Here is a 27,387-nt window from a genome sequence, read left to right as displayed (position 1 = left end):
CTCAGGCACATTGAGTACAAATCTCAGGCACATTAAGTATAAACCTCCCGCACATTAATCCACCGCACAACCGCACGGGAAGCCACAAATGCACCTGATCCCTTCCCTATATATATATATATATATATATAATATCATACTTCCATTTATAACATGGCATAGCATATGACTTATTTGAGAAGTACAGTATCATTCATTGTTTAAGTATTAGCATGAAGGCATGACTTTACTTGTTAAGCATCAGTTATTTCATTATCTATCTTAAAAGTATCAGCATGATTGTGAGAAGTGCATAGTAGAATATAGATGACTTATATCTGTTTACAGCATGCGAATTTGCATAAGTTTGAGTTGAGTTAAAGCTTGATGTTATGAAAATATAGGTTGTTGAGCATATAGAAGTATACTAGTATATCTAATGAGATTCGTTGACTAAGTGTCTTGATTGCTTATTTTCATACTTGAGATTTGTGTATGAATGCAAACGTTTTCCAACCTATATCTATAGTACTTTACAAGGTTGAATGACTTTATACTTAGCATTAATTGCTAACGGACTTATTTTCCTACATGTTTTATAACCCCTTTCAGGTGGGCCTAGTGCATGAGAGCGCGCGTTGATAGACTAGCGCGTAGCTCTAGTGTATTAGTTGCTAGAATAATACCCCTCTTCCCTTAGATGTATTTTTGCTGATGGTTGTAGTAAACTACTTTACTGTTGTTGGTGTGAAGACACCGGGGATTGCTTCCCCTTTTTGTCATTTTATTGAGTTTGACTCTTTGACTTAGTAGTTTTGTTAGCCTGTACAGTCACTCGCAAGTGGGTGACTGTGGCGGTGACACTTCCCCTCAAATTATGTTTTGGATTCTATCCTAGTTTATATTAATCCTTTGATTATATTATAGTTTGAATGTTTAATTTACGGGCTCTAGAGTTTAGAAAAATGGGGTGTTACAAGTTGGTATCAGAACTGTGCGAACCGCGGGACATAGGAAATCTGAGCTTTGAGATTTGGTATAAGAGCCCTAAGTTGAAGTCCTAGGGTGGTCAAAGTTAAAGAAATGAGCCCTAAGTTGTAAGTTATAGGGTGAAGAAGATGGCCTTATTTGAGCCTATGGAGTTTGACCACAAGCTAAGTGCTTAAGTATGAGATGTTCAGGCTAAGAAGTTCTTTTGAGGATATCAGTTATATATAAGAACGCGGTGAGATTGTGAGTTTCTTGTGCATGCATAACTTGATTATATGCTATCTAACTTGTTTAGCATCCAGTTTATTTTATTCTCTGAAGTTGAAAGTTATGTGAAAAGTTTTGCTGATTTGACAAGTGTAAGAGTTATGCTTTATATTTGTTAAGGGAGTTTTGTGGTTGTTGCTATGTGCCTTTTATGTGTGTAAAGTTGTAGAATAGGTTTACGGTAGGCAATCGTTAGTGATTAGGTGCGGTTCATGTAGTATCGTAATGGTGCCAAGAAAAAACATTTGGACTCGAAGCATTCTGGGAATGGATCTTCCTGTCATCGGGGCACATCAGATTCAAGGGGGCATGCAAAGCCAAAGCAAGAGAAAAGCTAAAAAAGACGCGAAGCAAGTAGGAAAGAAGTCAAGACTTAGCCATCATGATCAAGTCAAGGACTTTCAAAGGAACCATGGCACGGTGGACGGGAATGATCGCCCAAGTCAAGGCCCGAGTGTAGTAAAGAAGAATCAGACAGGAGAAAGACACTACTATTGCAAGAAGTGTAGGAAGGATCACCCAAGAACCAACTGTAGAAGGGACCCAATCAGGTGCTTCAAGTGTGTAAAGGTTGGGCAACCTCCCCTCCTCACCAACCAGGGGCAAGTTTGCCGGCATCAGTGGTGGTGCCTAATGATGGTCTCCCACAAACTTTTCTCTATGCAAAGACGACCTTATCAAGGTCCTGAAAATTTCCCTCGAATTGGACTTGCTCAAAGATTCCTACAAATCGTGCCCTGAACGGGCTCCCACAACATCTTGACGTCCCTTCTTAGTTGTCACCATGATCTCAAACGAAGGGAAATTGCGATAAAAAACGGACAACTATCTCAATCCCACAGTAAGCCAAACCTACAAGCAACAGGTTTTTTGTTCGATCCCCGCAGACGACACCTATGTTGATTTTACAATCTAGGACTGCTCACCAGCTAGCTAACACAATCGCTCGGACAACACGTACGAAAGATAAAGTGAACCCTAAAGGCAAGAACAAGAACTTAAAGCAAAGAACTCGTGAAAATGTCTTAAGCTGAAGAAAGAAAGAAAAAACATTCTTAGGTGTGTATGAAGAAAGAAAACAAAAACGAATGATGACTGAATGTGAATGCGCGTCAAGCTGTCCGTTCATCAACTGGCATTAACTAGTAGTAATACTAATAGTAACTGTAGTTAGGTTAAAGATTGAAATGAGAAACTTTTACAAATTGATGACAAAAATAAAATTTTTAACACAAGTCCCACATAAGTTTCTTGAAATTTTCAAAAATATTTTTTTTATTGATTGGTCAACGTGAAACGGACACTTGCGTTTTGTCCCAGGCATCAGCATAGCACAATATCGTTCGGTATATTATTTCGGTTCGATTCGAGAAAAACTAAACCGAATTGCCAACCCCTAAAGTTAATTACCAAAATAGTCCTTTGACTATAGCGAAATTACCAATTTGGTCCCAAGTTAACGGTTGACTAACAGTCAAACTAACAGAGAACCAAATTGGTTAAAATTTTTAAAGTTGAGGGACTTAATTGGTTAAAAAAAATAGTCAAGGACCAAATTGATAATTTCGCTATAATCCAGAGACCATTTTGGTAATTAACTCATATTAAAAGTATTCCCTGACCAATAATCAGAAACCATCTTACTTCACAAACATGCTTGACTGTTTGAGAGGTTGTTTGTGCAGATCGCTTCAAGTTGGCTCAAAACTCTTCATGGTCATCAACGAGATAGGCACATAAGTTTAGTACGAAGTAGTTTTATTTTTTAAACAGCAAAGCAGCCAAGCGCCTTCATAATTAATAAGCCAAAAAGTACAATTGCCAAGACATTAATTATACAGACATCATAATCTTCTCCCAACATACATCATAATCTAACAGAACCAAGATCTGCAGCAAAGCAAATACATCAAAAGCAAACATGAAAATTGTAGAATCATAAATACCAAATTCCGTTTAGGATTTTTTTTCCCCCTTCAAGAAGTCTATATGACTATATCTGGTGTTAGAATGGATCCCAATGTTGGAAAAGCTGTTAAAAGATACATGGAAACATTCCATCATCCATCTCTTCTGGTATAATAGACTGCCTCCTCTGGTGTTCTAGGGGATCCCTCTATTACACGCTACAAACTTTCCGCTTCCCTCACAATTTCCTTGCACCAAACATGATGCCTAAGAAGCTGGAGAAAACAGCAAGATACCATCAAATCATCATCAAATATCGGCACTATTTTTGATTGACGAAAGTAAATGTAGCAAGAAAAAAATATACCCTTGCCGAGTTTAGAAGATCTCCCACATAAACACGGCTGGTAAAAGCTGACCTCTAAATCAAACCCTGCCGTTGCAGATCTGTGTATGTCTTTTTGTTATAGATATTGCCTTCTTGATCTTCATACTCTTCCTCAAGATCTGGGCGCCATTTGTTAAGACCTTGTCTCTCCTGGATTCTCTCCCAAAGTTGCTTTGCTTCCTGTGTAAAACATATTTTCACATGAAAAGCAACTATGACGGCAACTAGAGAGCAGAGCAGACAAAAACTTGACTCTACTATAACCAGGAAAATTAACAAAAATTTCCAGATGGTATGCCAGAGGGACAGATATAAAGAACATACCTCAATAGATGTAATCTCATTGAAGTTCTTGGTATTCGGGATACCAAGACATCGCATCCCATGTTGATGCCTCCATTCCTTGAAATGTCGTTCATATGCTCTACGACCCCAGTAACTGTGGTTCCCACAGATCTCACACTTGAATTCCTAAAACACATTATTAACCAGCCACAATTAAGAACATGTTAACAAGTGTTCAGATAAAAGTGTAAAATAACTTCTATGAACTATCTGCAAATCGTGGAAGGGATTGGCTAGTTTTTTTTTTTTTTTTTTTTTTTTTGGGGGGGGGGGGGGGTAAGGATGAGTTCCTCTAAAAGACAATATTAAGAACATATAAACAAGAAGTGCTCAAATGAATAGTATAAAATAACTATCAACTATCTGGAAATAATGGAAGAGCCATTTGGGCATAAATTAATCCACAGTTGGTTGACATAGAGGGAGGGAAAAGAGGTTGAACAAAGGTTATGAGGTATAATTATATATAATCCTTTTCTTTCCCTTCTTAATTAGGTGTCCTACTTTTCTCTATTTTCTTAGGAAACTTGGTTACTTAGGTAAAAGAGTGAACACTCCCAACACACTCCTTAGGCAGCAATGAAACATTGGTTTAAACATTGGAATCGGAATCACAATTGGAATCAAATGCTTGGTAATTGTAATGACTAATGAGATTATGTGAAAGAAGTTTCATTGTTTGGTAGTAAATAGGAATTGGAATAAAAATAAATAATTAATTAAAATTAAAATATAAAAATATACAATACATAAACATACATATTTGTGTGTGTGTGTATATATATATAAGTTCCATATGAAGTTCTTTGTTTCGTAGTAAATGTTTCGTAGTAAATAGGAATTGGAATAAAAATAAATAATTAATTAAAATATAAAAATATATAATACATACGCATACACATACACATACACATACAATACATACACATTTATTTTTCTTTTTTTCTTCCTCGTTTTTTATTCCATTGTTCAAAAGTAGGGGAGGGAAATGGTAATGGGTTTTATGATTACTAAAGGATTGAATCCAATAGTAGGATAGCATAAGCAGGCAAACAAACATGGGAATGGGTATCAAATCCATTAGTAGGATACAAAAGTCACCAATCAAACACCACCTAAAAAACACCTAGCTAAATACACCGAAAAAAAGTTACCTGACCAAGCCCATGAAGTTTATATAACCAATACGGAATAGGTTTCCCATCCCAGCCCATGGGCAACTTCAAGGGGTTATAAATCTGCTGCTCTTCATCATCACTCTCTGACTCTGCTTGTACTTCTTCCTGATAGAAATCGCCCAAGGAAGAAAATGTATCATAAAAACACAGTAAACAATTTACTTTTGCATGTGCTGATGTGCATGCTGCGATGAAATGTCATCTTAACTGCATGATCTATGCTTCATATAGCACAGCACAGAATAGATAAACCATCCTTTTTGGTATTGTACCATGCAAAGAATGCTAGCAAAAAAGTCAAGAGCAATATGTAGTTTCTATCCCTCAGCAGGGTAGTCTACGAATTACCTCTTCCCGTTCTGCCTCCATTTCCTCGTATGTCAGAGCCTGTTTCTTCTCAACATTTTCCTTTGTGCGGATAATTGTCTGCATTAAGTAAGATTGTTGTCAGAACAATGGTTCATTGGGCAATATCCTGTAAAACCATAAAAGTGCCTGCATTGCACTATACTACAACTGAATTTGTTCCTGCAACTTATACGCATTTAGGTTACACACCTCCTCCAATAGATCACAGAGCTTTCTTATTTTCGCTTCCATAAGTGCAACTTCTTTTGCATCTTCATTCAGTTGTGGAGGAGCACCACCACCATTCCGCTCAGGACCCCGAGAACCTTTAGCAAAATGTTTCTTGTCCAATTTTTCAAGAGGTGTATGCTGCAAACAGAACTCACCATGATGAAAATGTTTTTATAGAACCAATTGACTCAAAAAATAAATAAATAAAAATAAAAAGTCCATTCAGATTTCAGACCAGTGAAATTAAGAGAATCTCAGGCTAGAATAATTATATTAAGAACCAAAATATTTGAAAGACTAACCTTTGTAAGGAAAAGTCTTTCAGCACGCTGCTGGACAGTACCTCCTGACTTCAATCCTAGTGCAGCTAATGCCTGCCATGAAAACAGAGGTCAACCTCTGAAGTTTATTTGGCTGTCAAGAGGGTAAAAGAATATCAGCAAACAAGTTTATATACCTCCTTCAGCTTATCAGGGCCCACTTCCATCAATTCCTCAACTGTACTATAGTAGTCAAGATCAATCACAGTATGATCCATTGAAGCACTCCCATTTTCCTGAGAATCATCATCCCATCCTTCAAAGCTCCCATTTGTCCATTGCTCTTCAAACTCAGCAACCACCTATATGAGACCAGACAACTTATGGAAAGAAGACTATGCATAACATCAACCTTAATGATCCACCATAATTTAACTACATACCATATGAAAAATTACATTTCAAATAGTACTAATCTAAACCGATAGCACACTTATTACCTTTGTACAGGAAATGTCCCAATACAAACACTACAGTTGCTAAATTCAAACTTTAGTACAACTAAATAATTCTATAGCCAGATTAGAATTCTATCTGAAATAATCAAAACTCAGTGCATGACAGAACCTGACTGTACATAATCATTTTTTTGTGCCATAGCACCACAAGCTTAAGTATAACAAGTTTTACTATAGTTGTTTTATTCAAACATTAGTTCATCTAAATAGTCTATAGCCAGATTGGCATACTATCTGAAATAATGAAAACTCGGTGCTTGACAGAACCTGACTGCACATAATCATGTTTTGTGCCATAGCACCACAAGCTTAAGCAATAACAAGTTTTACCATAACACATATTTTTTCTTCATTTTTATTATATAGTAGCAATATTAGATGGGGATAGGGGAAATCAATCACCAATCCTCATCATGAGATACTATAGTAGTAAAACCATAGCTACTATATGTCAGTAGTTCTAACATTTGTAACTGATGTGGACAGTTAAGGTACATACTGTACTATCTTCAATCCATTTATATCTAGAAGAAGATTATGCAGTTGAATGAGATAAAACACATCACTATGTGTATGAGTCTGATTATATGATATGACATATGACAAACTGGGTTGTAAGAAAACAATAAGGTTCAAAAGTCAGGACAAGGAGCCAAAATGAGAAAATAAACCTTTGAAAATATCCTATCAGTGTCCTGCAAAGGCTCTGTCCGCTCGAAAAAATATATCAAATACTCAAGTAACTTCTGCAAATATTCCCTGTACTGCCTGTTGAAAAAACAAATATAATTGTTAACGGAACACAAGAAATCAGATTAAAGAAAAGGAAATCAAACCAAGCTAGTAGCTCCATGCACCCCTATAGGAATTCATTTTTCTAACACCTATGTCAATCACAAATGAGAATGAGAAAAAGAATGCATAAACAAACTAAAGCTCATGAGCACTTCAGGAGGGTGATCTGAGTCCAACAATTACATATCTTCAGTCCCTTTGAATTTTGAACATTAAAGAACCTTCATAGACTCCACAATATATATATATATATATATATATATATATATATATATATATATATATATATATATATATAAAAGAGAGAGAGAGAGAGAGAAGGGTGATTCTGATCTGCTATCTCTTGAAGAACAGGAGAAGGAAGGAATTTACCTTGTTGACTTCAGTTTGCGCGAAATCTTGTGTGGTTTGTAGAAGACGTCAAGATAAGCAGTATATTCAATTGGCTCACCAAATTTGGAGTTAATATATTCACCAAACAGTTCATGCAAATCTAGGTATCGCCCAAACCCCTCCTGCATTAGAATCCATGTTAACTAGAGGTTAGTGAAAGATGGTACACCGCTACATTGAAATTTCTACATTAGCATAGAGCATCAGTGCATCACAACAGATTTTCAAGTGCGTAATCCAAGAAACATAAGGGATTTGATGCAGTTCATGTTACCATTGGTTGAACACTAAAGGAACTCTAATTTTTTGTGCATCCATTGGTGATACTAAATGCAATACCTACATGGAGCAAAAGAATCAAAGACTGGGAGAAGTGTTGGCCCTATGTCAAAGCTTTTCAAGACTAGAAAACTCCACTCAGGCACTCATATATAAACCAATGTGTTTCTCTCCAAGTACCTGCATAAGAGATGCTAAATGCAATAACTAAATACAGAAAAATCCTCAGACTTGTTGAAATATTGGTCCAAATCAATGCTTTTTCCAACTAGAAAGCTACACTCATGCTCAATAATGTATATGGCTCCCACATTTGAACTGAAAAATTGGATCATAATATGTCCATATGATCTTGGAAATGTCTTATAGAAAAAAAAAATTACATACAAGCCATTCTTGTTCTAAATCATGATTTCTTCTTCTGAGTCACATGTTCTTCTATTACAAAATTGCAATTTATCAAACAACTCTGTAAAGATGCTAGGCACAGAAGCGCTATCCCAAGGCCCCCAACTTCCATGCATATAAGAGACAAATACATATTTGCAAGTATAGAAAAAGAAAGGACACTCACTTCCCCACTAAACTCCATCTGTGGCTCCTCCTTGAGAAGCTGCTCATACTCATCACTGGTATCGACAACACGTGCAGCAGGATGCCGTCTATGGTATTCCCGGATCTATACATCCAAGAATTTATACACACATTAGACAAACAAGTTCCAACCTTATATTCAGGAAATCTACGAGCTAATTTGAATAAATTGCAATGACAAGTTCTCATAAATAATAATGGAGTACAGTTATACAAACTCAAAAGAACCCTAGCCTTCTTGTTACCTCCTTTAATCTGTCATAAAAAGCACTGAACACGTTAGTTCCAGTTGCAGTCTGGCCTCCAAGAGCTGCAATCTCATCCTTCCGTGCACCGTCTTTATCTTCGTAGATATCAACCTGCACCAAAATAACAATACAGGATTAGCTGACTAAACTATTGTCTACCCTAGCCAATTGAACAGCAAAATTAAGCAGAAAATGGATATGGAAATTACGATTTTGTGCGTGGTTTCGAGTATTTGCTCAATGACATTTCGAACGCGGTGGCTCTGGTGGAGGCGGTCCTTGTTGGTAGCCGGCTCGGCCTGGAGATCCTTCACGATGAGCCGCTCGAGTCGTTCTATCTCCTCGTGCGACGCACGCGTCACCTCCAGTAGCGTCGACGACATTCTTCTCCGTCTTTGTTTGGTCTTCTATCCGGTGGGGTACGGCCGACGGCGAGACCTGGCGGGACGATAGGGCTTCGAGCTATCGGTCTCCGTCTCACTCTCTTCTTCCGAAGTTCCCAGGTGAGGTGGCAGAGGTTTTAGAGGAATTATGGAGGAGCCATCGAACGATGACGTTTAAGATTTAATATAATAATATAGGGAAAAGGGCATTTTTCTTCCCTGAATTATATGTTTATAGCATATTTTCCCCCTTAATTATTCATGTAAGCATATTAGCCATCAATTATTCTAAAAGTGACGATTTTTCCCCTAATATATTAAATTGACATTTTTACCCTTAAACATTTTATTTATTTATTTATCTTCTCCAACAAATTATTGCTTATACTAAGGGATCAACAATTATAGTGTAGAGCGCGGTGCACAATGCATTGTGCACCGCGGTCCAAAAATTGCGTTGTTTCTTTAAGTAAAGAAACGGCGCGCCGTTTCAGTTAACCGAGTGCGCATGTTTGGTGTATTAATTACCAACTGAAAGTACAGTGTATCTAAACTGACATTGCCTCACGTATTATTTTTTTATTATCAAGTGAAACTGCAATTGAAATGAAATGAAACTATAGTGGTGTTGAAATGAAACTGAATAACAATTTCACATATTTGAGTGTATATTACTCATCGAAACTGTAGTTATATCAAAATGATACTGTAGTTGTGTTGAAATGAAACTGAAGTGTATATAAAATGGAACTGAATAACATTTCACATATTTGAGTGTATATTGTGCAATGAAGCTGTAGTTATATCGAAATGATCATGTAGTTGTGTTTTCATGAAACTATAGTGTATATAAAATAAAATTAAATAACATTTTCACATATTTGAGTGTATAAATATCGAATGAAATTGTAGTTATATTAAAATGAAACTGTAGTTGTGTTGAACTGAAACTGCAGTGTATACAAAATGAAACTGAATAACAGAGTTACTTTTTGCGGAACGGCACGAAACGGGTGCCATTTCTTTTCATTAAACAAAATGGCGTCGTTTAGAAGCTCGGTGCATAATGGATTATGCACCGCGGTGCACGATATAATTTGCCCTAAAAGATGATCACGGTTCGGTTCGAACTGAACCAGATACTATAGTAATCGAATTGAAAGTTTCCGGTTATGATTCAGATCCAGAACCCAATATTTGGATTTCAGTTTATTAAAATCATGTATCGAAAAAATTGGATTCTGAACCGTGAACCGACGGTTGAAATTGGAACAACTACTAGCATTAGTTTAAAATTAGAATTATATTATTTACAAATAGTGTATGGTTTTTTTTTAACATTTATTATGATTCTCACATATAAGTATATATGACTGCGATTTGGTTTTGATTTTGAACCGTCGGTTCACGGTTTCGGATCCGGTTTGAACTGCTGGTTCAAACTTTATTTTAAAATTTTATTTTTTATTTTTAAAATAGTCTAAATTCAACAATAAATGTATTTTTTCAGTTCGAAACATGAACCGACCGTTCTGGTTCGCGATTTTAATAAACTCTAAATATCGGGTTTAGATTCTAAATTGTAATCGAAATATTTCAGTTTGGTTGCTATAGTGTCGGTTCGATTTGAACCAAATCATGGTCATAATTTGTTGGAGACGAAAAATAAACATTTAACATTTCAAGGGGGAAAAACTGCCACTTGAATAATTCAGGAGAGAAAAGTGTTATTTTCCCTAATAATATATGCCATATTTTGGGAAATCTTGACATGGACCCCTAAAGTTTATGATAATCCCCCCCCCCCCCCCCCCAAGAGTGTGTGACATGGACACAGTCACACACTCTTCTTCTTCTTCTTCTTTTTTTTTTTTTCGAATGTACAAGTAAATTTCATTTAGGATGCGTTCTGAAACTCGGAAATTGATTTCTAGAAATCATTTTTCGGATTTCCAGTGTTTGGTTAGAGGGGAAAATGGAAGTCAATGGGAAATAAGGGTGTGGTCAATGGAAAATATGGGGGATTTTCTTGAAAATGACTTTCCCTTTTGGGAAGTCATTTTCTGTTTGCAGCAATGGAGCAGCCAATCACCCCCTTGCCGCCGCAAAGAGGTATGCGTAAATATATTTCTTTTTCAATTTATTTGTGTTAATTATTAAATATATAACATTTTCATTTTAAATAGTATAGTTGAATTTCCTTTAACCAGAGTTTAATGTCTCTGTTATTTTGTCAATCATACAGTGAAGCTTTTTGCATGCTCATATACCAAAAGAGCATGTGGCTAATTACCAAAATCATTTTAAGGAAGGAAAAATTTACTGTATAAAGAATTAATTAGTTATCACTAACTTCTATACATATAAGACAAGCAACAAGTGTATGATAAAGTTTAATTATGCAATTCAAGTTAAAGAGTACAGGAACATAACTTCCCATGACACATGTACCGTTTAAAATCATTATCATCATTGAAATCACCGAAAGTGTTTGATGATAAAAAATTAATAGGTATGTTTTACTTTGATATCATTTACAATTTATCATATATATTTATTTCCTTTACTTTGTTTGTTTTTGTATAGATGTAATGGGTAGAGTTGTGGAGATTTATGTTCCACGGACAAGTTAAGCTTACTTTGTATGTTTTTGTATACATGTATAATTTGAGCTTATTACTATCTTTTTATGCATTGTAAAGTTATTTGTTATTAAATTGATCTGTTTCAAATTTTTTTACAGAGGGGAACAATTGAAATGTAGTGTGGGACGACCACGTTTCCAAAGTTGAGCCTTTTTTCAAAGCTAAAGTTAATGGTCCTGTTATAGTGCTTTTGCATATTTGTAAAGCAAAGCACGATGTCAACAGTAAATTTTTTATTCTTCGATAATATTCTTAGCAGAGTTTCTAATGTTAAAACACTACATATTTAGTCTTTCTATTCTTCTCTAATATTCTTAGTAGAGTTTATTTTACTTTTTTTAGCTAGCGAAGTCAAGATATCGAGTTCTTATGACGCTACGCAGGTACTCTTCAATGAAGAGTTGCCTGAGTTCATTGACTTTAGAGAAAGGTATTAGGTATGTATTATTATTTTGGAGATATAATATATTTACCATTATCAGCTATTGATTTTAATGTTTTTATATTTTATACTGTGTGGTGAACACACTCCTTTGCGGTGTATTGGTTCGATGTCGAGTTTGTCTTGTGCAAACACATTTGTCGATTACACAAGTGGTTCAATGGTTATTCTCACCATTACTTATGTCTATACCAGAAAATAGGTATGAAATTAGCTTTTACAATTTTATTTTAAGGAATATCATCCTACATGTACTTTAAGTTTCAATTCCAGTATATAATTTCATTTTATTAACCAACTCTGATTGGGTTACCACATAATCATTCTAAGAGATTTCAATTTATATTTAAAGGTATACAAATAGAACAGCTCTGCCAGGGATCTAACATCCATATGTCATAGACTGAGTTTAAGATATACCAATTTCAATTTAGTTAAATGGTTGTAGAATTTGCATCAGATTGTAATATCATCATTTGCCAAATATTTAATCTGTTAGTCACACAGTTTAGACGTATAAAAAATAAACCAGCACTAAATCAAGGTGACACACAAATACATAAAAATCAGTATAAGAAATTTCTGTAATAAATTACCTAAATTGGATATAGGGATATACAATTGATATTCTAACAGTGATTCTGTAAGAGTTAATTCCATTTTTGGTCCTACTGTTATAGGGTGCATTCCAATTTTAGTCCACCATTATTTGTCTTGCCACATTGCAACCACTCTTATTTTAAGTGTTTCACTTTTGGTCCACCGTTAACTTTTCCATCTGATAGCTGTGAAATCCAAGGGCAATTGCGTCAATTCATGTGTTAGCTTCTCTTTACCAATGTCAACTGGTCCGCAACTATGTTTGACTTAGGAAATCAGTGAATTAAACCCTAATCCTAAAATCAAATTTTCAATCAACGAAGCTGCGATTCGGATGTTCTTCGAAGCAAATCCCAACCAAAATTGAAGAAATTGCAAATATTAATCCACGAATAACAACAGGAGGAAGCAAGGACGATGGACCACAGAAACCTACGTAAAAGTCAATTTTTTTTTTTTTTTTTTGTTTTTGTAATATGAGTTTTGTGGGTATAGACTGAATAAAGTAACATAGATAAAGCATGTGCTGGTCATTTAAGTATTGTCATTGTCCTTTGTTGTCTGCTATTGCTTGTACACAACATTGTAATGTGGGGTTGGTGGTGACCTTTTCTTTGCAATTATGTTGAAATAAATTCATGTTATGGGGACCACATGCAAATCCAACTAGTTCTGTGAAATTAATTAAAAATTGATGTTCTGGGGGCCACATGGTGTTGTCTTTATATTGTTTCAGTATAGAATATGTTAAAATTCAAATTAAGTTTGTTCATTTTTGGTTGTTTTGTTTGTGTTTGGAAATAATACAAATACATTTACTCTAAAGTTAAGACATGGAGGATGCCTAAAAAAGAATGGAATTGGATATGTTGGAGGGGCTACTGAGTGTTATAATTTGGATATTGACTTGTGGGCAATGATAACTTTAAGGGAAACTGTTGATGAACTAGGATATAACATGTTAGATAAATTTAAATACTTCACACCTACTAGTGGAGTGTTATTTGAATTACACAGTGATAGTGATTGTTGGGCAATTTGTGATAGTGGGCAGTTTCCCAAACAGATTGAGGTTTAGGTGATATGTGAGGGGGGTTGTGATGGTGAAAATGTAGGTGAAGAGCAGTTAGATTCAGAAGCTGATGATGAGGACTGTGATGACTTTGACTACAATGAGAATAGTGGGGATAGTGGGAGAAACGATGACTTAGACTTTGATGAGCATGTATATCAAAATGTAGAGTTTGCAGGGATTGGTGTGGGAGAAATGATGACTTAGACTTTGATGAGCATGTATATGAAAATGTAGAGTTTGCAGGGATTGGTGCTGTTGAATCAATTAGGGAGAATACTGGGATTGTTAAGGATGGAAATGTGGCTGGAATTGAGAAAGATAGAAGTGGGTCTGTTAAGGATGGAAATGGGCCTGGGGTGAATGATGGACTGAATTTAAGTGATGAAGACAGTGAGAAGGACAATAATGAGGAGAAGAACTTTAAGTGGCCAGTCTTTAGGGCAAAGACTGAGATGAAATCTCCTAAGTTCTATGTAGGATTAACATTTGGAACTAATGATGAGTTTAAGGATGATGTGTATAATTATGGTTTGAATAATGGGAAAGAATTAAAGTTTACAAAGAATGACAAGAAGATGATGTGTGTAAGGTGTAGGCAAACTGGTTGCCCTTTCAAGATTAATACTTGGAAATTAAGGATGCCATATCTTGGAGAATTGTTAGCTTTCATGAAGAACATGATGGGTGTGGTTGGGTGTATGAAAACTCCATAGTGAAATCAACAAGAATTGCTAAAAGACGGATGAAAGAAATTGGTGACCACAGCAACTCGACAACAAAAGAGTTTAGAAACAAGGTGAAAGTTGATGAGAAATGTACAACCAGTAAGAGGCAAGCTTGGAGGGCTATAACAAAAGCTAAGGTTGTGATTGAAGGAGGGGCTATGGAGTTTTTCAATAAGATTTGGGACCATTCCTTGGAGATTCAAAAAACAAACCCCAAAACTACTATGGTTGTTAAACTAACAGATTTGTTGTATGAAGGCAAGCCTAAATTCCTTAGGATGTATTTCTATTGGGAGGCTAGCAAAGATGGGTATAAATTCTGTAGAAAATTAATTGGAGTTGATGGGTGCCATTTAAAAAGCAAGTTTAGAGGAACTCTTGTGACTACTGTGGGGATTGATGGGAATGACAACATATTCCTGTTGGAACCGTTGGTAGAAAAAACAAATAATAATCAAATAAAATATGATTATTATTTTCTGAAAAGAAGGGAAGATTCGTGAAGAAATTGGCTAGTGTTTGGTATTGGGTTTTTTGCAAGAGTCAAGTGAGCACTCTTTCCTTAAAACCTTATTTGCCACCTCCCAAAGATGCTAGGAGCGTTGTAGCCTAGGCTTCCCAGGATAAAACTTGCTAGTGATTCAATGTTTGAGCACTCAAACAAGGAATCCGGCGAGCAAGACACGGCTATGAACACAGTAGGCTAAAGAGAAGGAGTAGAAGCAGAATTTTGAAGCTGGAAAACAAAGTTTCGTGTAGTGTGCTTGTTGTTCTTTCTGTGTGTAAAAACTGCTTCTCACTACCCTCTCTTATATAGGGATCAAGGAGTTAGATAACTTTTATTTTGGCATTAAAAGGCACCCCCACAACTCCTGTAACAGCAACCACTACCTTGAGTTTTAATTCAAAATTAAAATTGGAATTAATTCCAAAGAATTAACTTCGTAACAGCTGAATTAAAACCCCAACGGTCACAGAAGAGCTTCAGTTTAGCCACGAAAAGGCCGAACTTTCGGGCACCAGGCCGAAACTCGCAAGTTTCGGCCAAGGCCTCAGGTGGCCGAAACTTGCAAGTTTCGGCCATTGGGTGCATGTTTCGGCCACTAGGCCGAAAGTGGCCGAAACATGGCTCGCAAGTCTCGGCCAAGGCCTCAGGTGGCCGAACTTGCAAGTTTCGGCCATTGGGTGCATGTTTCGGCCACTAGGCCGAAAGTGGCCGAAACATGGCTCGCAAGTCTAGGCCACCAGGCCGAAACCTCAGTGGCGTGGCTCTTTGTGTTGGAAAAATGGTACCTAAGTTTGGCATAACTTATGCCCGCAAGGTCAGCCAATTTCCGGACGACATTCGTGCCCATCTCGTCTAGTTGGAATTTGATTTGCACCACCCCCCCCCCCCCCGCGCGAGAGAGCCTCTATGCTATACAATTCTACAAACTTCAAAAGATCTCTTGTATATAAGGGGGGCAAATCCTCTTTCCAAACCAATGTGGGACAAAAGCTCACTTTTTCCCTTCATTTTCCAACTCAAATGGGTCTACTTTGAGAATCAATATCTCATTCACCCATTATCCGTTTTGAGCGTACAATATATCGATCTCTTCGTCTCACTACGAAGAATCCGAATCCACTTTGACCCGACCCAAATTGGAAGTGGACCCCACTGATAATTGTACCACAAAATAGCCACTTAACATGTCATTTTAAGCTATTTTTTTCAACAATCCCCCACATGAATGAAAAATTGATTTTCGGGGTATTTTGAAATCGGAAACAACTGTGTTCAAACGGTCGATCCCTGCATAGGATAGGTAGGGAGTCACTATACCCTTTGAACCTTCCCTCGTGAAGACATGTTTACTCTACTAGCTGTACGGTAGAACGCGATGTCTTTGAACCAACTGCCGTTTGTGTAGACGATGACATATCTCACACAGGAATCTCCCAACCATGCTCTTGCTCTCATGAGTGTGCCCGTTTTGGTCGTGGGTCACCGTTCCTGGTTCTGCGAGAGTTTCTAAAGAATTGTGCCCAAACAATTCTCCTTTGAAGCGACCCTCACTTCTCTCTAACATAGGTGATTCTTTCTCGAGTATCCCGCATACTCAAGAATCATTAAAGCATTAACATGCTAGCCTCTTGCGGGAGTCACTGTTTTAACGATGAGTGGTAGGGAGTCCGAGACCCCCACAGTGACGCGCTCCGTTCCATAATTTAGTTGTCCCATTGAACCTAGGTGCCAGCTAGGTTGGGTATCCATTATAGAACTTTTTAGTCCAAAGGCATTAGACCCATTCCTCGTGTCAACTTCTCCACAACTTCTCTTCATAACCCTTTGGTCAGCGGATCCGCTATATTGTCTTTTGACTTTACGTAGTCAATCGAGACAACACCAGTTGTGAGTAGTTGTCTAATGGTATTATGTCTACGACGCACATGTCTAGACTTACCATTATACATATGACTCTGTACTCTCCCAATTGTGGCTTGACTATCACAATGCACACATATTGGAGGTACCGGTCTTTCCCAATTAGGAATATCCTCTATAAAATGGCGTAGCCATTCAGCCTCTTCACAACCTTTGTCCAAGGCTATCAGCTCAGATTCCATCGTGGATCTAGTTATCACAGTTTGCTTAGAGGATTTTCATGCAACGGCTGCACCAGCTAGTGTAAACACGTAGCCACTCGTGGACTTAGAGTCCTTAATATCAGATATCCAATTCGCGTCGCTATACCCTTCAAGTACAGCGGGATATCTCCCGTAATGCAGTCCAAGATCACGAGTATACCTTAAGTATCTCATAACCTTTACTATTGCCTTCCAGTGCACAACACCAGGGTTACTCGTATATCTACTGAGTTTACTAACCGCATAGGCAATATCCAGCCTAGTACAGCTCATAAGATACATCAAACTACCAATAACCCGAGCATATTCCACTTGTGAAATACCTTCTCCGTGGTTCTTGGTATCCTTGTTAAATTTCTCAAGGATTTTTTCAATATAATGTGATTGGCTCAACACGAGACCATCAGGTCTTCTAATGATTCTAATCCCGAGGATTAAATCAGCCAAACCCATATCCTTCATGTCAAATCTCGCGTTTAACATGTTCTTGGTAGACTTGATCATCCGATCATTACTACCAACGATGAGAATATCATCGACATATAAACAAAGAATGACGTAGCTGTCTATCGTTTCCTTAACGTAGACACATTTGTCACTTTCGTTTATTTTGAACCCGTTAGTTAACATCGCATGGTCAAACTTCTCGTGCCACTGCTTAGGCGCTTGTTTTAAACCATAGAGCGATTTAACCAACTTACACACTTTCCTCTCTTGGCCCGGAACCACGAACCCTTCGGGTTGTTCCATATAGATTTCCTCATCTAATTCGCCATTTAGGAAAGCGGTTTTCACATCCATTTGATGAACTTCTAAGTTCCGCAACGCGGCTATGGCAGGTATCATCCTAATGGAGTTTATTCTCGTCACGGGAGAATACGTGTCGAAGTAATCGAGGCCCTCGCGTTGCCTGTAACCCTTGATTACAAGCCTAGCCTTATACTTCTCGATGGAACCGTCCGGTTTCATCTTCTTTTTAAAGACCCACTTGGATCCTAAGGGTTTACTACCCGGAGGAAGATCAACAAGTTCCCAAGTGTGATTCTGTATGATAGAATCCACTTCATTTTTTATACCCTCTTTCCACATTGTTCCTTCCATAGAAGTCACGGCTTCTACATACGTTCGAGGCTCGTTTTTTATCAAACAAGATAGAAAATCAGGTTCATTTTCTAATAAACAAGTTAGGGCACTCGAATCATACTCTAACAAGTAAGTTAGAAAATTAGGACCGAATGATTTTCCAACTCTCGCCCGCTTACTGCGTCTCGGCTCGAGCTCGGGTTCTTTCTCAGATTCCCCACTATCATTATCCATAGTTTCGTCAAACGTTCATTTTGACGTACTTGGTCCCTCGTTGGACCTACAAGGAAATATATTCTCGAAAAAATATGCATTCCTTGATTCTATTATCGTGTTCTCGTGTACGTCCGGATCATGGGACTCGTGTACTAAGAACCGATACGCACTACTATTATGTGCATAGCCAATAAAGATACAGTCCACCGTCTTAGGACCTATCTTTACTTTCTTAGGTGTTGGCACCAAAACTTTGGCAAGACACCCCCACACTTTCAGGTACTGGTAGGAAGGTTTCCTACCTTTCCACAGCTCATAAGGAGTCTTATCGAGCTTTTTGCGGGGTACCTTATTCAAAAGGTAATTACTTGTCAAAATCGCCTCACCCCACGCATCTTGAGGTAGGCCCGAACTTATAAGCATCGCATTCATCATATCTTTCAATGTACGATTCTTTCGTTCGGCAACACCGTTCGATTGAGGTGAGTAAGGTGCCGTACGTTCGTGTATTATACCTACACTTGCACAGAAGTCACCAATAGGTGCTTCGTACTCACCACCTCTATCGCTTCTAACCTTCTTAATTCTCCGATTAAGTTGGTTTTCCACTTCATTCTTATAAAGAATGAATTTATCAACGGCTTCATCTTTGCTCTTTAGCAAATACACATAGCAGTATCGTGTGCTATCGTCGATAAATGTGATAAAATACTTATTACCACCTCTCGTTTGTATCGATCTAAAATCGCACAAATCACTATGGATTAATTCTAGTGGTTCAGTTTCCCTTTCAACCAATTTGAAAGGTACTTTCGTTAGTTTTGCCTCAACACAAATTTCACACTTGTTATTTGTGTCAATTTGAAAGTTAGGAATATGGTCCATGCTAATTAATCTACGCATATAATTAAAATTAACATGACCTAGTCTACCATGCCACAAATTGGAAGACTCAAGCAAGTAAACAAAATTAACTTTGCTTTTATTGATAACAGGAATTACATTGAGCTTAAAGAGCCCATCAGTTACATATCCTTTACCAACAAACATCCCTAACTTGGACAAAACTACTTTGTCTGACTCGAACACCATGCGAAAGCCATGCTTGTTCAACAGAGAGCCAGATACAAGATTCTTCCTCAGCTCAGGAACATACAGCACGTTGTTCAACGCCAGTTCCTTCCCGGAAGTCATCTTCAGAACCGCCTTGCTCATGCCTTCCACAGCAGACTGAGCAGAGTTTCCCATCCACACCTTTTCACCCTCAACGATCTTAAAGGTGTTGAACATCTCTCAGTTGCAACACAAGTGCGTGGTTGCACCGGTATCAATGAACCATTCACGAGGGTTTGAGCCCACGAGGTTCACTTCGGTCACCATAGCCGAAAGGCTAATCTTGCCCTCCTTCTGACTGCTATCTCCAACAACATTGGCTTCAGAACTCTTATTCTTCTTCCTTGAAGCCTTGCATTCAGATGCTCTGTGGCCATGCTTGCCACAATTGTAGCATTCACCAGGAAACTTGTTCTTGGTAACGCCACCTTTCGGACCTAGCTTTCGCTTGTCCTTCTTGTTCCTCTTGGAGCTCTTACCGTGCTTCACAACGTTGGCCTTAGCGCCAACAACGATAGGAACTTTCCTATCATTCGTCCTGTTCCCTTCCTCAATCCTGAGTTGCTTGATCAGGTCCTCCAGATTCATCTCCTTTCGCTTATGCTTAAGGTAGTTCTTGAAGTCCTTCCAACCTGGAGGTAACAAATGGATCACAGATCCCACTTGGAAGGCTTCACTTATCACCATGCCCTCGTCACGGATCTCATCAAAGATTAATTGCAAATCTTCTACCTGACTTAGCACGGTCTTTGATTCAACCATTTTGAAGTCGAGGAATCGGCCAACCACAAATTTCTTTGAGCCGGCATCCTCACTTCGGTATTTATGATCCAAAGCTTCCCACAACGCTTTTGATGTGATTATCTTTCGATATACATCGTATAACGTGTCACACAATCCATTCAGGATGTAGTTTCGACAAAGGAAGTCCAATCCTTCCAATAGCCAACTGCCATCACGGATTGTGCATCTTGTTCCTTCAACTCGGGAACCTTCTCGGACAAGAACCTCGCCAAGCCGAGAGTTACTAGGTAGAACAACATCTTTTGTTGCCACCTCTTGAAGTTCGAACCAACACCGGTGAACTTCTCCGGCTTTTCTGCCGAACCACTCGGTACCGAAGGTACCCGAGACGTGGGAATATATCCCTCAGTGCTCCCACCATCCTGTGAACCAACGTTCACTGGTGTAGCTTGGGAATTAGCAACATTGTTTCCATTTCCTCCACTGTTATCCGCAACAACGTTATTGTTGCCGTTTCTTCCATTGTTGTCCGCAACAACATTATCCTCCCCATCGATTGGCAGTACAAGATGCTCCATTTTCTTCAAGGAAATTCAGAGAAAACAACCAACGGGAAAACAAAAAATAAGGTTTTAAGACTGTTGGAACCGTTGATAGAAAAAACAAATAATAATCAAATAAAATATGATTATTATTTTCTGGAAAGAAGGGAAGATAAGATGAAGAAATTAGCTAGTGTTTGGTATTGGGTTTTTGCAAGAGTCAAGTGAGCACTCTTTCCTTAAAACCTTATTTGCCACATCCCAAAGATGCTAGGAGCGTTGTGGCCTAGGCTTCCCAGGATAAAACTTGCTAGTGATTCAATGTTTGAGCACTCAAACAAGGAATCCGGCGAGCAAGACACGGCTATGAACACAGTAGGCTAAAGTGAAGGAGTAGAAGCAGAATTTTGAAGCTGGAAAACAAAGTTTCGTGTAGTGTGCTTGTTGTTCTTTCTGTGTGTAAAAACTGCTTCTCACTACCCTATCTTATATAGGGATCAAGGAGTTAGATAACTTTTATTTTGGCATTAAAAGGCACCCTCACAACTCCTGTAACAGCAATCACTACCTTGAGTTTTAATTCAAAATTAAAATTGGAATTAATTCCAAAGAATTAACTCCGTAACAACTGAATTAAAAACCCAACGGTCACAGAAGAGCTTCAGTTTAGCCACGAAAAGGCCGAACTTTCGGGCACCAGGAAGAAACTCGCAAGTTTCGGCCAAGGCCTCAGGTGGCCGAAACTTGAGAAATCTCGGCCACCAGGCCGAGACTTCTCAAGTTTCGGCCACACTGAAGTTTGGCATAACTTAGACTTCTCAAGTTTCAGCCACACCGAAGTTTGGCATAACTTAGCCTGCAAGGCCAACCAATTTCCGGACGACATCTCGTCTAGTTGGAATTTGATTTGCACCCCCCCCCCCCCCCGCGCACGCGCGCGCGCGAGAGAGCCTCTATGCTATACAATTCTACAAGCTTCAAAAGAGCTCTTGTATATAAGGGGGGCAAATCCTCTTTCCAAACCAATGTGGGACAAAAGCTCATTTTTTCCCTTCATTTTCCAACTCAAATGGGTCTACTTTGAGAATCAATATCTCATTCACCCATTATCCGTTTTGAGCGTACAATATATCGATCTCTTCGTCTCACTACGAAGAATTCGAATCCACTTTGACCCAACCCAAATCGGAAGTGGACCCCACTGATAATTGTACCACAAAATATCCACTTAACATGCCATTTTAAGCTATTTTTTCCAACAATTCCCACTGGCCTATGCAATTGTAGAAGGAGAAATAAAGGATTCATGGAGCTGGTTTTTGAGGTTATTAAGAATGGACTTGCAAATCACAAATGAAGATGAACAACTTCTGACATTTATCTCAGGTATACAAATTGCATCATGCTGTTACTTTTTGACATTTAACTTCTTTACAGCATAATGTTATATCAAGTTAATTAACTTTTTTTTACAGATAAGCAGAAATGTCTTCTCCCAGCTTTTGAAGATATTCTACCAAATACCTCACATAGGTTCTGTGTGAGGCATCTTCATGGAAACATGAAGGTTGCTGGTTTTAGTGGCAAGGCAATCAAGGATGCATTGTGGGCAGCAACCAAGGCCACTACAATGAATAGTTTCTATGATGCCATGGCTGAAATGAAGAACTTAGATGTTGAAGCATACTGTTGGCTAGCAGAGAAACACCATCAGAATGGTCAAGGTCACATTTCACACCTCACTTTAAATGTGATGCTCTAGTCAATAATATTTCAGAAAGTTTTAATGCTATGTTATTAGATGCTAAAGAATAGCCACTTATTTCATGTTTAGAAAGTATTAGGCAATTAGTGATGGCTAAAATCTTTGAGAGTAGGTAAAAAACTATGACATGGAAGGGACCTTTCTGCCCTACTATTATGAAAAAAATTGCCTTAGTTGGCCATGTTGCTGGTGGGTGTTTAGGGTATCAGAGTGATGAGTATTTGTTTTAGATAAAATGTATGGCAAGGAATGAGAATTTAGAGCAGCATATTGTTAATCTACTTAAGAGGGCTTGTAGTTGTAGGAAATGGGACTTAATAGGATTGCCATGTAAACATGGAGTTTGTGCTATATGGACTAAGTGTGATAAAAGTGGTGTTGTGCATCATTATGCAGACAACTCCTATTCATTTAATAGTTACTTGAATACTTATGGAGGGAGAATTAAACCCATTGTTGGTCCTGTTGAATGGCACAAGCCACCACCACTGCCCATATTGTACATCAGTGGGCCTGGAAGACCAAAGAAATTGAGAAAGATGTCTAACCATGAGATGACCAAAGATGGACCACATATGAACGGTAGTTTGATTGTCAATCATTGCAACAAGGCAAGGCATAATGCAAGAACATGCCCAATTGATCCTACTGCCAGATAGAGAAAGGTATTTAACTTTGATATTTGAATTAATTCTTCCTTGTTTATTACACTGAAAAATTGCTATTTTCTTTTCATCTAGCTTACTCCCAAAAGAAGGAAAAATAAGGACCAAACTGCAACTGGACCTGGAACTGCTGTCAGAAGTGAAGCTGGAAGTGAATCTGGAGTTGGTGAAGCTGGAGTGATGAAGATGCATGCAATTGCAAGTGGAAGTGAAGTTGGTTTAGAGGGGGAAATAACTATAGATTTATTGACTGAAGCACTTGAGGTAACTGCTATGTTTGACAATGTTCCTGAGGTTGGAGTGGGTGTTCAGCAAGAAGAAATGACAATAACTCAACCCCAAATGGACTTTGACATGTCTTAGCCACAAATTGGAGCCCAAGTGACCCAAGCATGAACAATACAAACCACACCTTTCAAGACTCCCAAGGTTTCAAAGACTATCAAGACTTCCAAGACCCTACATGTGAGAAGATATGACACTAGATCTAATCAGAAGTTAAAATTCACCAACACCATTGACACACCTCTTACCATTGATTAAATGCATGGACTGTTGTAGTTCAAATGAATATTTTGCTAGCTGATGTTTTGTTACTGTTCAAGCAGTGTAATCAACTTCTAATGTTTTGCTACTTTTGGTAGTCATTGTATATGTTTTTAACTCTTTTGGTAATGTAGTAAGGCAGTATATGCCCTTTGATCATTTGGTTTTTGTCATTTACATTATGGTATTTGTCATTTGGTCATTTGGTAATGCAATGCTATTTGGTCATTTGGTTATTGTCAATTCATTAGCCAAGGCAGTAAGTCACTATGGCAGTAAGGCAGTAAGTCAAATTGCACATAACATACAACTTTTATTGCAAAACAGACAGTACATTATGGGAGCTTTACACCTAAATTATCATTCTTCCCTACAACGAAACAACTCATTACCACAACAATAACAACTACAACAACCATCATGGATTTACATTTTCCGCTCCCTATGCTTCTCCTTCATTTCTTCCAATTGTTCTTCATTTCTTCCACTTCTCAACTTGACTTTTAAGCTTGCAATTTCTTCTTCATTTTTGTTAATTCTCTTCAATAGCCCGGGTATTATCCTCTTTGACCTATGGCACATTGGGGGATCATACCACTTCACAAACCCACATGGTCCATCTTGAAACTTGCACAAATTCAACTCAGATTTGCAAAATTGAAAACTACAAAATTGACCCATAGTAACAAATTCAAAATTAAGAACAAATATACAAACCTTACATCTTGAACATTCCAGTACCTCCTACTTGGATTTTCTTTTGTCCATGAAGTCTTCAAAACCATTTATTGCTGACATTGACATTGTTGAATTGAAATCCATTCCCCATACACGTAGCACTTCCTCATTGTATTTGAAGAATTGGAATAATAGGAAGAATTAGAGTTTTTTCCTTTGTATCTTTCCATTCTAGCTAACTTTGGAATGCTAGATTAAGATGGGTAGAAGAAATCGGATGCAATTTTGCAAGGAAAGGGATAAGAAACCAGTTAAAAGAGTAAAGAGAAGCTAACACATGAATTGACGCAATTGCCCTTGGATTTCACGGCTATCAGATGGAAAAGTTAATGATAGACCAAAAGTGGAACACTTAAAATAAGAGTGGTTGCAATGTGGCAAGGTAAATAATGATGGACTAAAATTGGAATGCACCCTATAACAGTAGGACAAAAAATGGAATTAACTCATTGGGTCGCTACTAGGATTGTTGGAATAGAGATTGATTGTGATTGGTGCTACAAATCGTGTAAGACTATTGGGTGTAACAAAAAGCTGGCTAAAAAAAGATGGTCTATATGAGTGCTACAAGTATAAGCGTAGTTGGGCTGATGAGTTTTGAGGTACAGATTGAAAGTGCAAGTCGTTGTTAAGGATGGTAATGCACCATTCCTTTTATGGGATAAAGAGTGCAATCAACTGTTAGGCACTATGGCAGTACACCTGAAGGAAAAATATCCTTAAGTGTGTTTACTTATACTAATGATTTGTATTTAATATGATGCACTTGGTCAATCTTTATCTCACAGGGTCTTATATTGTGTATGTAAGTAACAAAGTCCCAAAATGTGTTCCACTGGTGTTAGTTTTTGAAAAAAAAAAAAAAACACTTTTGACATCCATTTGATATACTTTAAACTCTATGTGTATTGCATATGCTAGGAAAATCCTTATTGCTTCCAATTGAGCTACATCAAAATCTATACCTTCCTCTTGACAATAACCCTTAGCTACAAGCCTTGCTTTGTTCCTAACAATCACTCCATCCTCATTCATCTTATTAAAAAAAAACCCATTTTGTGCCAATCACGTTTTAATGGGTTGGTCTAGAAACAAGTTCTCAAACTTGATTCATCTCAAACTGATTCAGTTCTTCCTACATGGCTTCTATCCAGTTGGAATCACCCAAAGCCTCTTCCACTGACTTTGGTTTGAGCTGAGAGATCAAACATGCAAACATCGCTCAATTTTGCTTTGTTGATCTAGTCCGAACTCCTTCATGAACATTGCCAATAACTAGTTCAGGTGGAAAACCTCTGAGCCATCTTAGATCAGGATTGATATTAATCTGAAAAATTGAACTCCTTGCAACATCTTCAGCTGCTTCTGGAACAACTCCTTCCTACTAGTCACACCCAGCCTGTGCGTTAGCTGACTACATCCCAACATATGCTGGTGCATTCACTTCATTGGAATATGCTACAGGTTGAACTACTTCGATATCAACTTCTTCATCATCACTTGAAAAGGGTATGGGTTATCAGCTAAACTGATGTTTGGCTTATCAAATACAAAATTAATTGATTCTTCAACAACCATAGTTTGTTTGTTCAATATGTTGGAGAGTTGGTTGGAATAAACCCAATAATAATCCTACGAAAAAGGATTATTATTTTTATGGAAAATTTTGGGAAAGGATTATTGCACCATGAAATTTTGCGAAAGGATTTTTTCCACTACATAATGTTGTTGCTGGGAATCGAACCTGATTTTTTTTTTTAAGGGGAGACGCGCGTTTTTAATAAAACGACCGTATGCACCATGCTAGATCTAAATGTTAGATCTAAATGTTTTTTAAAAAAATGTTAGATCTAAATAATCTAACGATACAGAATTTACTATACGAATAAGAGCCCAAGAGAGTTAGGCCTATAATGGGTAGAAAAAAATGGCGGTCAAAATTTTTAATCAAATGAATGGCTCATATTGATCAGATTTTAATTTTTCCTTAAGATTTTTGAATTTATCCTTAATGAATATGATTATCTGTTAACTTTTCCGTTAAATATTATCTTTTCCGTTAATTTCTGTTAGTTCACCGTTAACTTACTCATTGATTTCAATAAGAAAGGTCTTAGGTTCGAACCCCATCTCAATCAAAGTTGGCATAATTAGTACTCCATTTTACTCTTATTAAATTTAGTACTCTGTTTTACTCTTATTAAATTAAATAATAATTTAGTAGCTACAACAAAAAATAATACATATGCATTTCTTTAATTTAGAATTATGTGTCTACAATGTCTTTATTCAAAAAAAAAAAATTATTCATTATCAATAAATTAAATAAGAGAAATAATTTCATTAGTTATATTGTCTTTAATTTTCTCCAATATAAAAATTCTTTACATTCAAATTCATCAATTGATTATATTCGCTACATTGTCCCTACAATGCCCCTTTATTAAAAAAAAAAAAAATTATTCATTATCAATAAATTAATTCAGAGAAATAATTTTATTAGTTATATTGTTTTTATTTTTCTCCAATGTAAAAATTCTTTACATTCAAATTTATCAATTGATTATATTCACTACATTGTCTATTATCTTTTTTGTGCACTATTTTTTTAATTAAATATCAAAATTATAATGCAAAATAATGCTATATATTTATTTACCAAGTATTTTATTAATATCATGAAACTATTTAAAAAAAATATAATTAATAAAGCCAATCATATTAACTACTTAAGGGATTTGTTGACAGAGAGA

The 27,387-nt window shown here is 37.2% G+C and overlaps 1 protein-coding gene across 2 annotated transcripts; it reads right to left on the bottom strand.

Moving 5' to 3' along the window:
• Positions 1-3,010: 3,010 nt before the first annotated feature.
• Positions 3,011-9,256, bottom strand: LOC109183439 (splicing factor SF3a60 homolog). 2 transcript variants are annotated; one of them, XM_019333530.1, is made up of 13 exons: positions 8,931-9,256; positions 8,719-8,832; positions 8,454-8,558; positions 7,580-7,722; positions 7,084-7,180; positions 6,092-6,256; positions 5,937-6,008; positions 5,614-5,772; positions 5,404-5,481; positions 5,032-5,160; positions 3,857-4,003; positions 3,564-3,712; positions 3,011-3,421 (listed from the first exon to the last, which is right to left on the bottom strand). In XM_019333530.1, exons 1-12 carry the CDS (start codon positions 9,102-9,104, stop codon positions 3,566-3,568), a joined length of 1,530 nt encoding a protein of 509 aa, XP_019189075.1. In that variant the 5' UTR covers positions 9,105-9,256; the 3' UTR covers positions 3,011-3,421; positions 3,564-3,565. The 2 variants fall into 2 exon arrangements, with proteins under 2 accessions (XP_019189075.1, XP_019189074.1); XM_019333529.1 differs by having other exon boundaries at positions 3,011-3,419; positions 3,512-3,712; positions 8,931-9,255.
• Positions 9,257-27,387: the final 18,131 nt, after the last annotated feature.

Source organism: Ipomoea nil, unplaced genomic scaffold (assembly GCF_001879475.1).
Source record: "Ipomoea nil cultivar Tokyo-kokei standard unplaced genomic scaffold, Asagao_1.1 scaffold1125, whole genome shotgun sequence".
Classification (NCBI taxonomy): Eukaryota; Viridiplantae; Streptophyta; class Magnoliopsida; order Solanales; family Convolvulaceae; genus Ipomoea; species Ipomoea nil.
Note: the sequence above shows the minus strand (reverse complement) of the source record. Positions and strands in the feature narration are given on the sequence as shown.

Excerpts from the sequence above, each read along its gene's own strand:
- LOC109183439 (XM_019333530.1), bottom strand. The coding sequence starts at position 9,104 with ATGTCGTCGACGCTACTGGAGGTGACGCGTGCGTCGCACGAGGAGATA. Across the intron at positions 7,723-8,453 it reads AGATGGAGTTTAGTGGGGAA|GAGGGGTTTGGGCGATACCT; the intron begins GTGAGTGTCCTT and ends ATTCTAATGCAG. Across the intron at positions 5,482-5,613 it reads TCTGTGATCTATTGGAGGAG|ACAATTATCCGCACAAAGGA; the intron begins GTGTGTAACCTA and ends TACTTAATGCAG.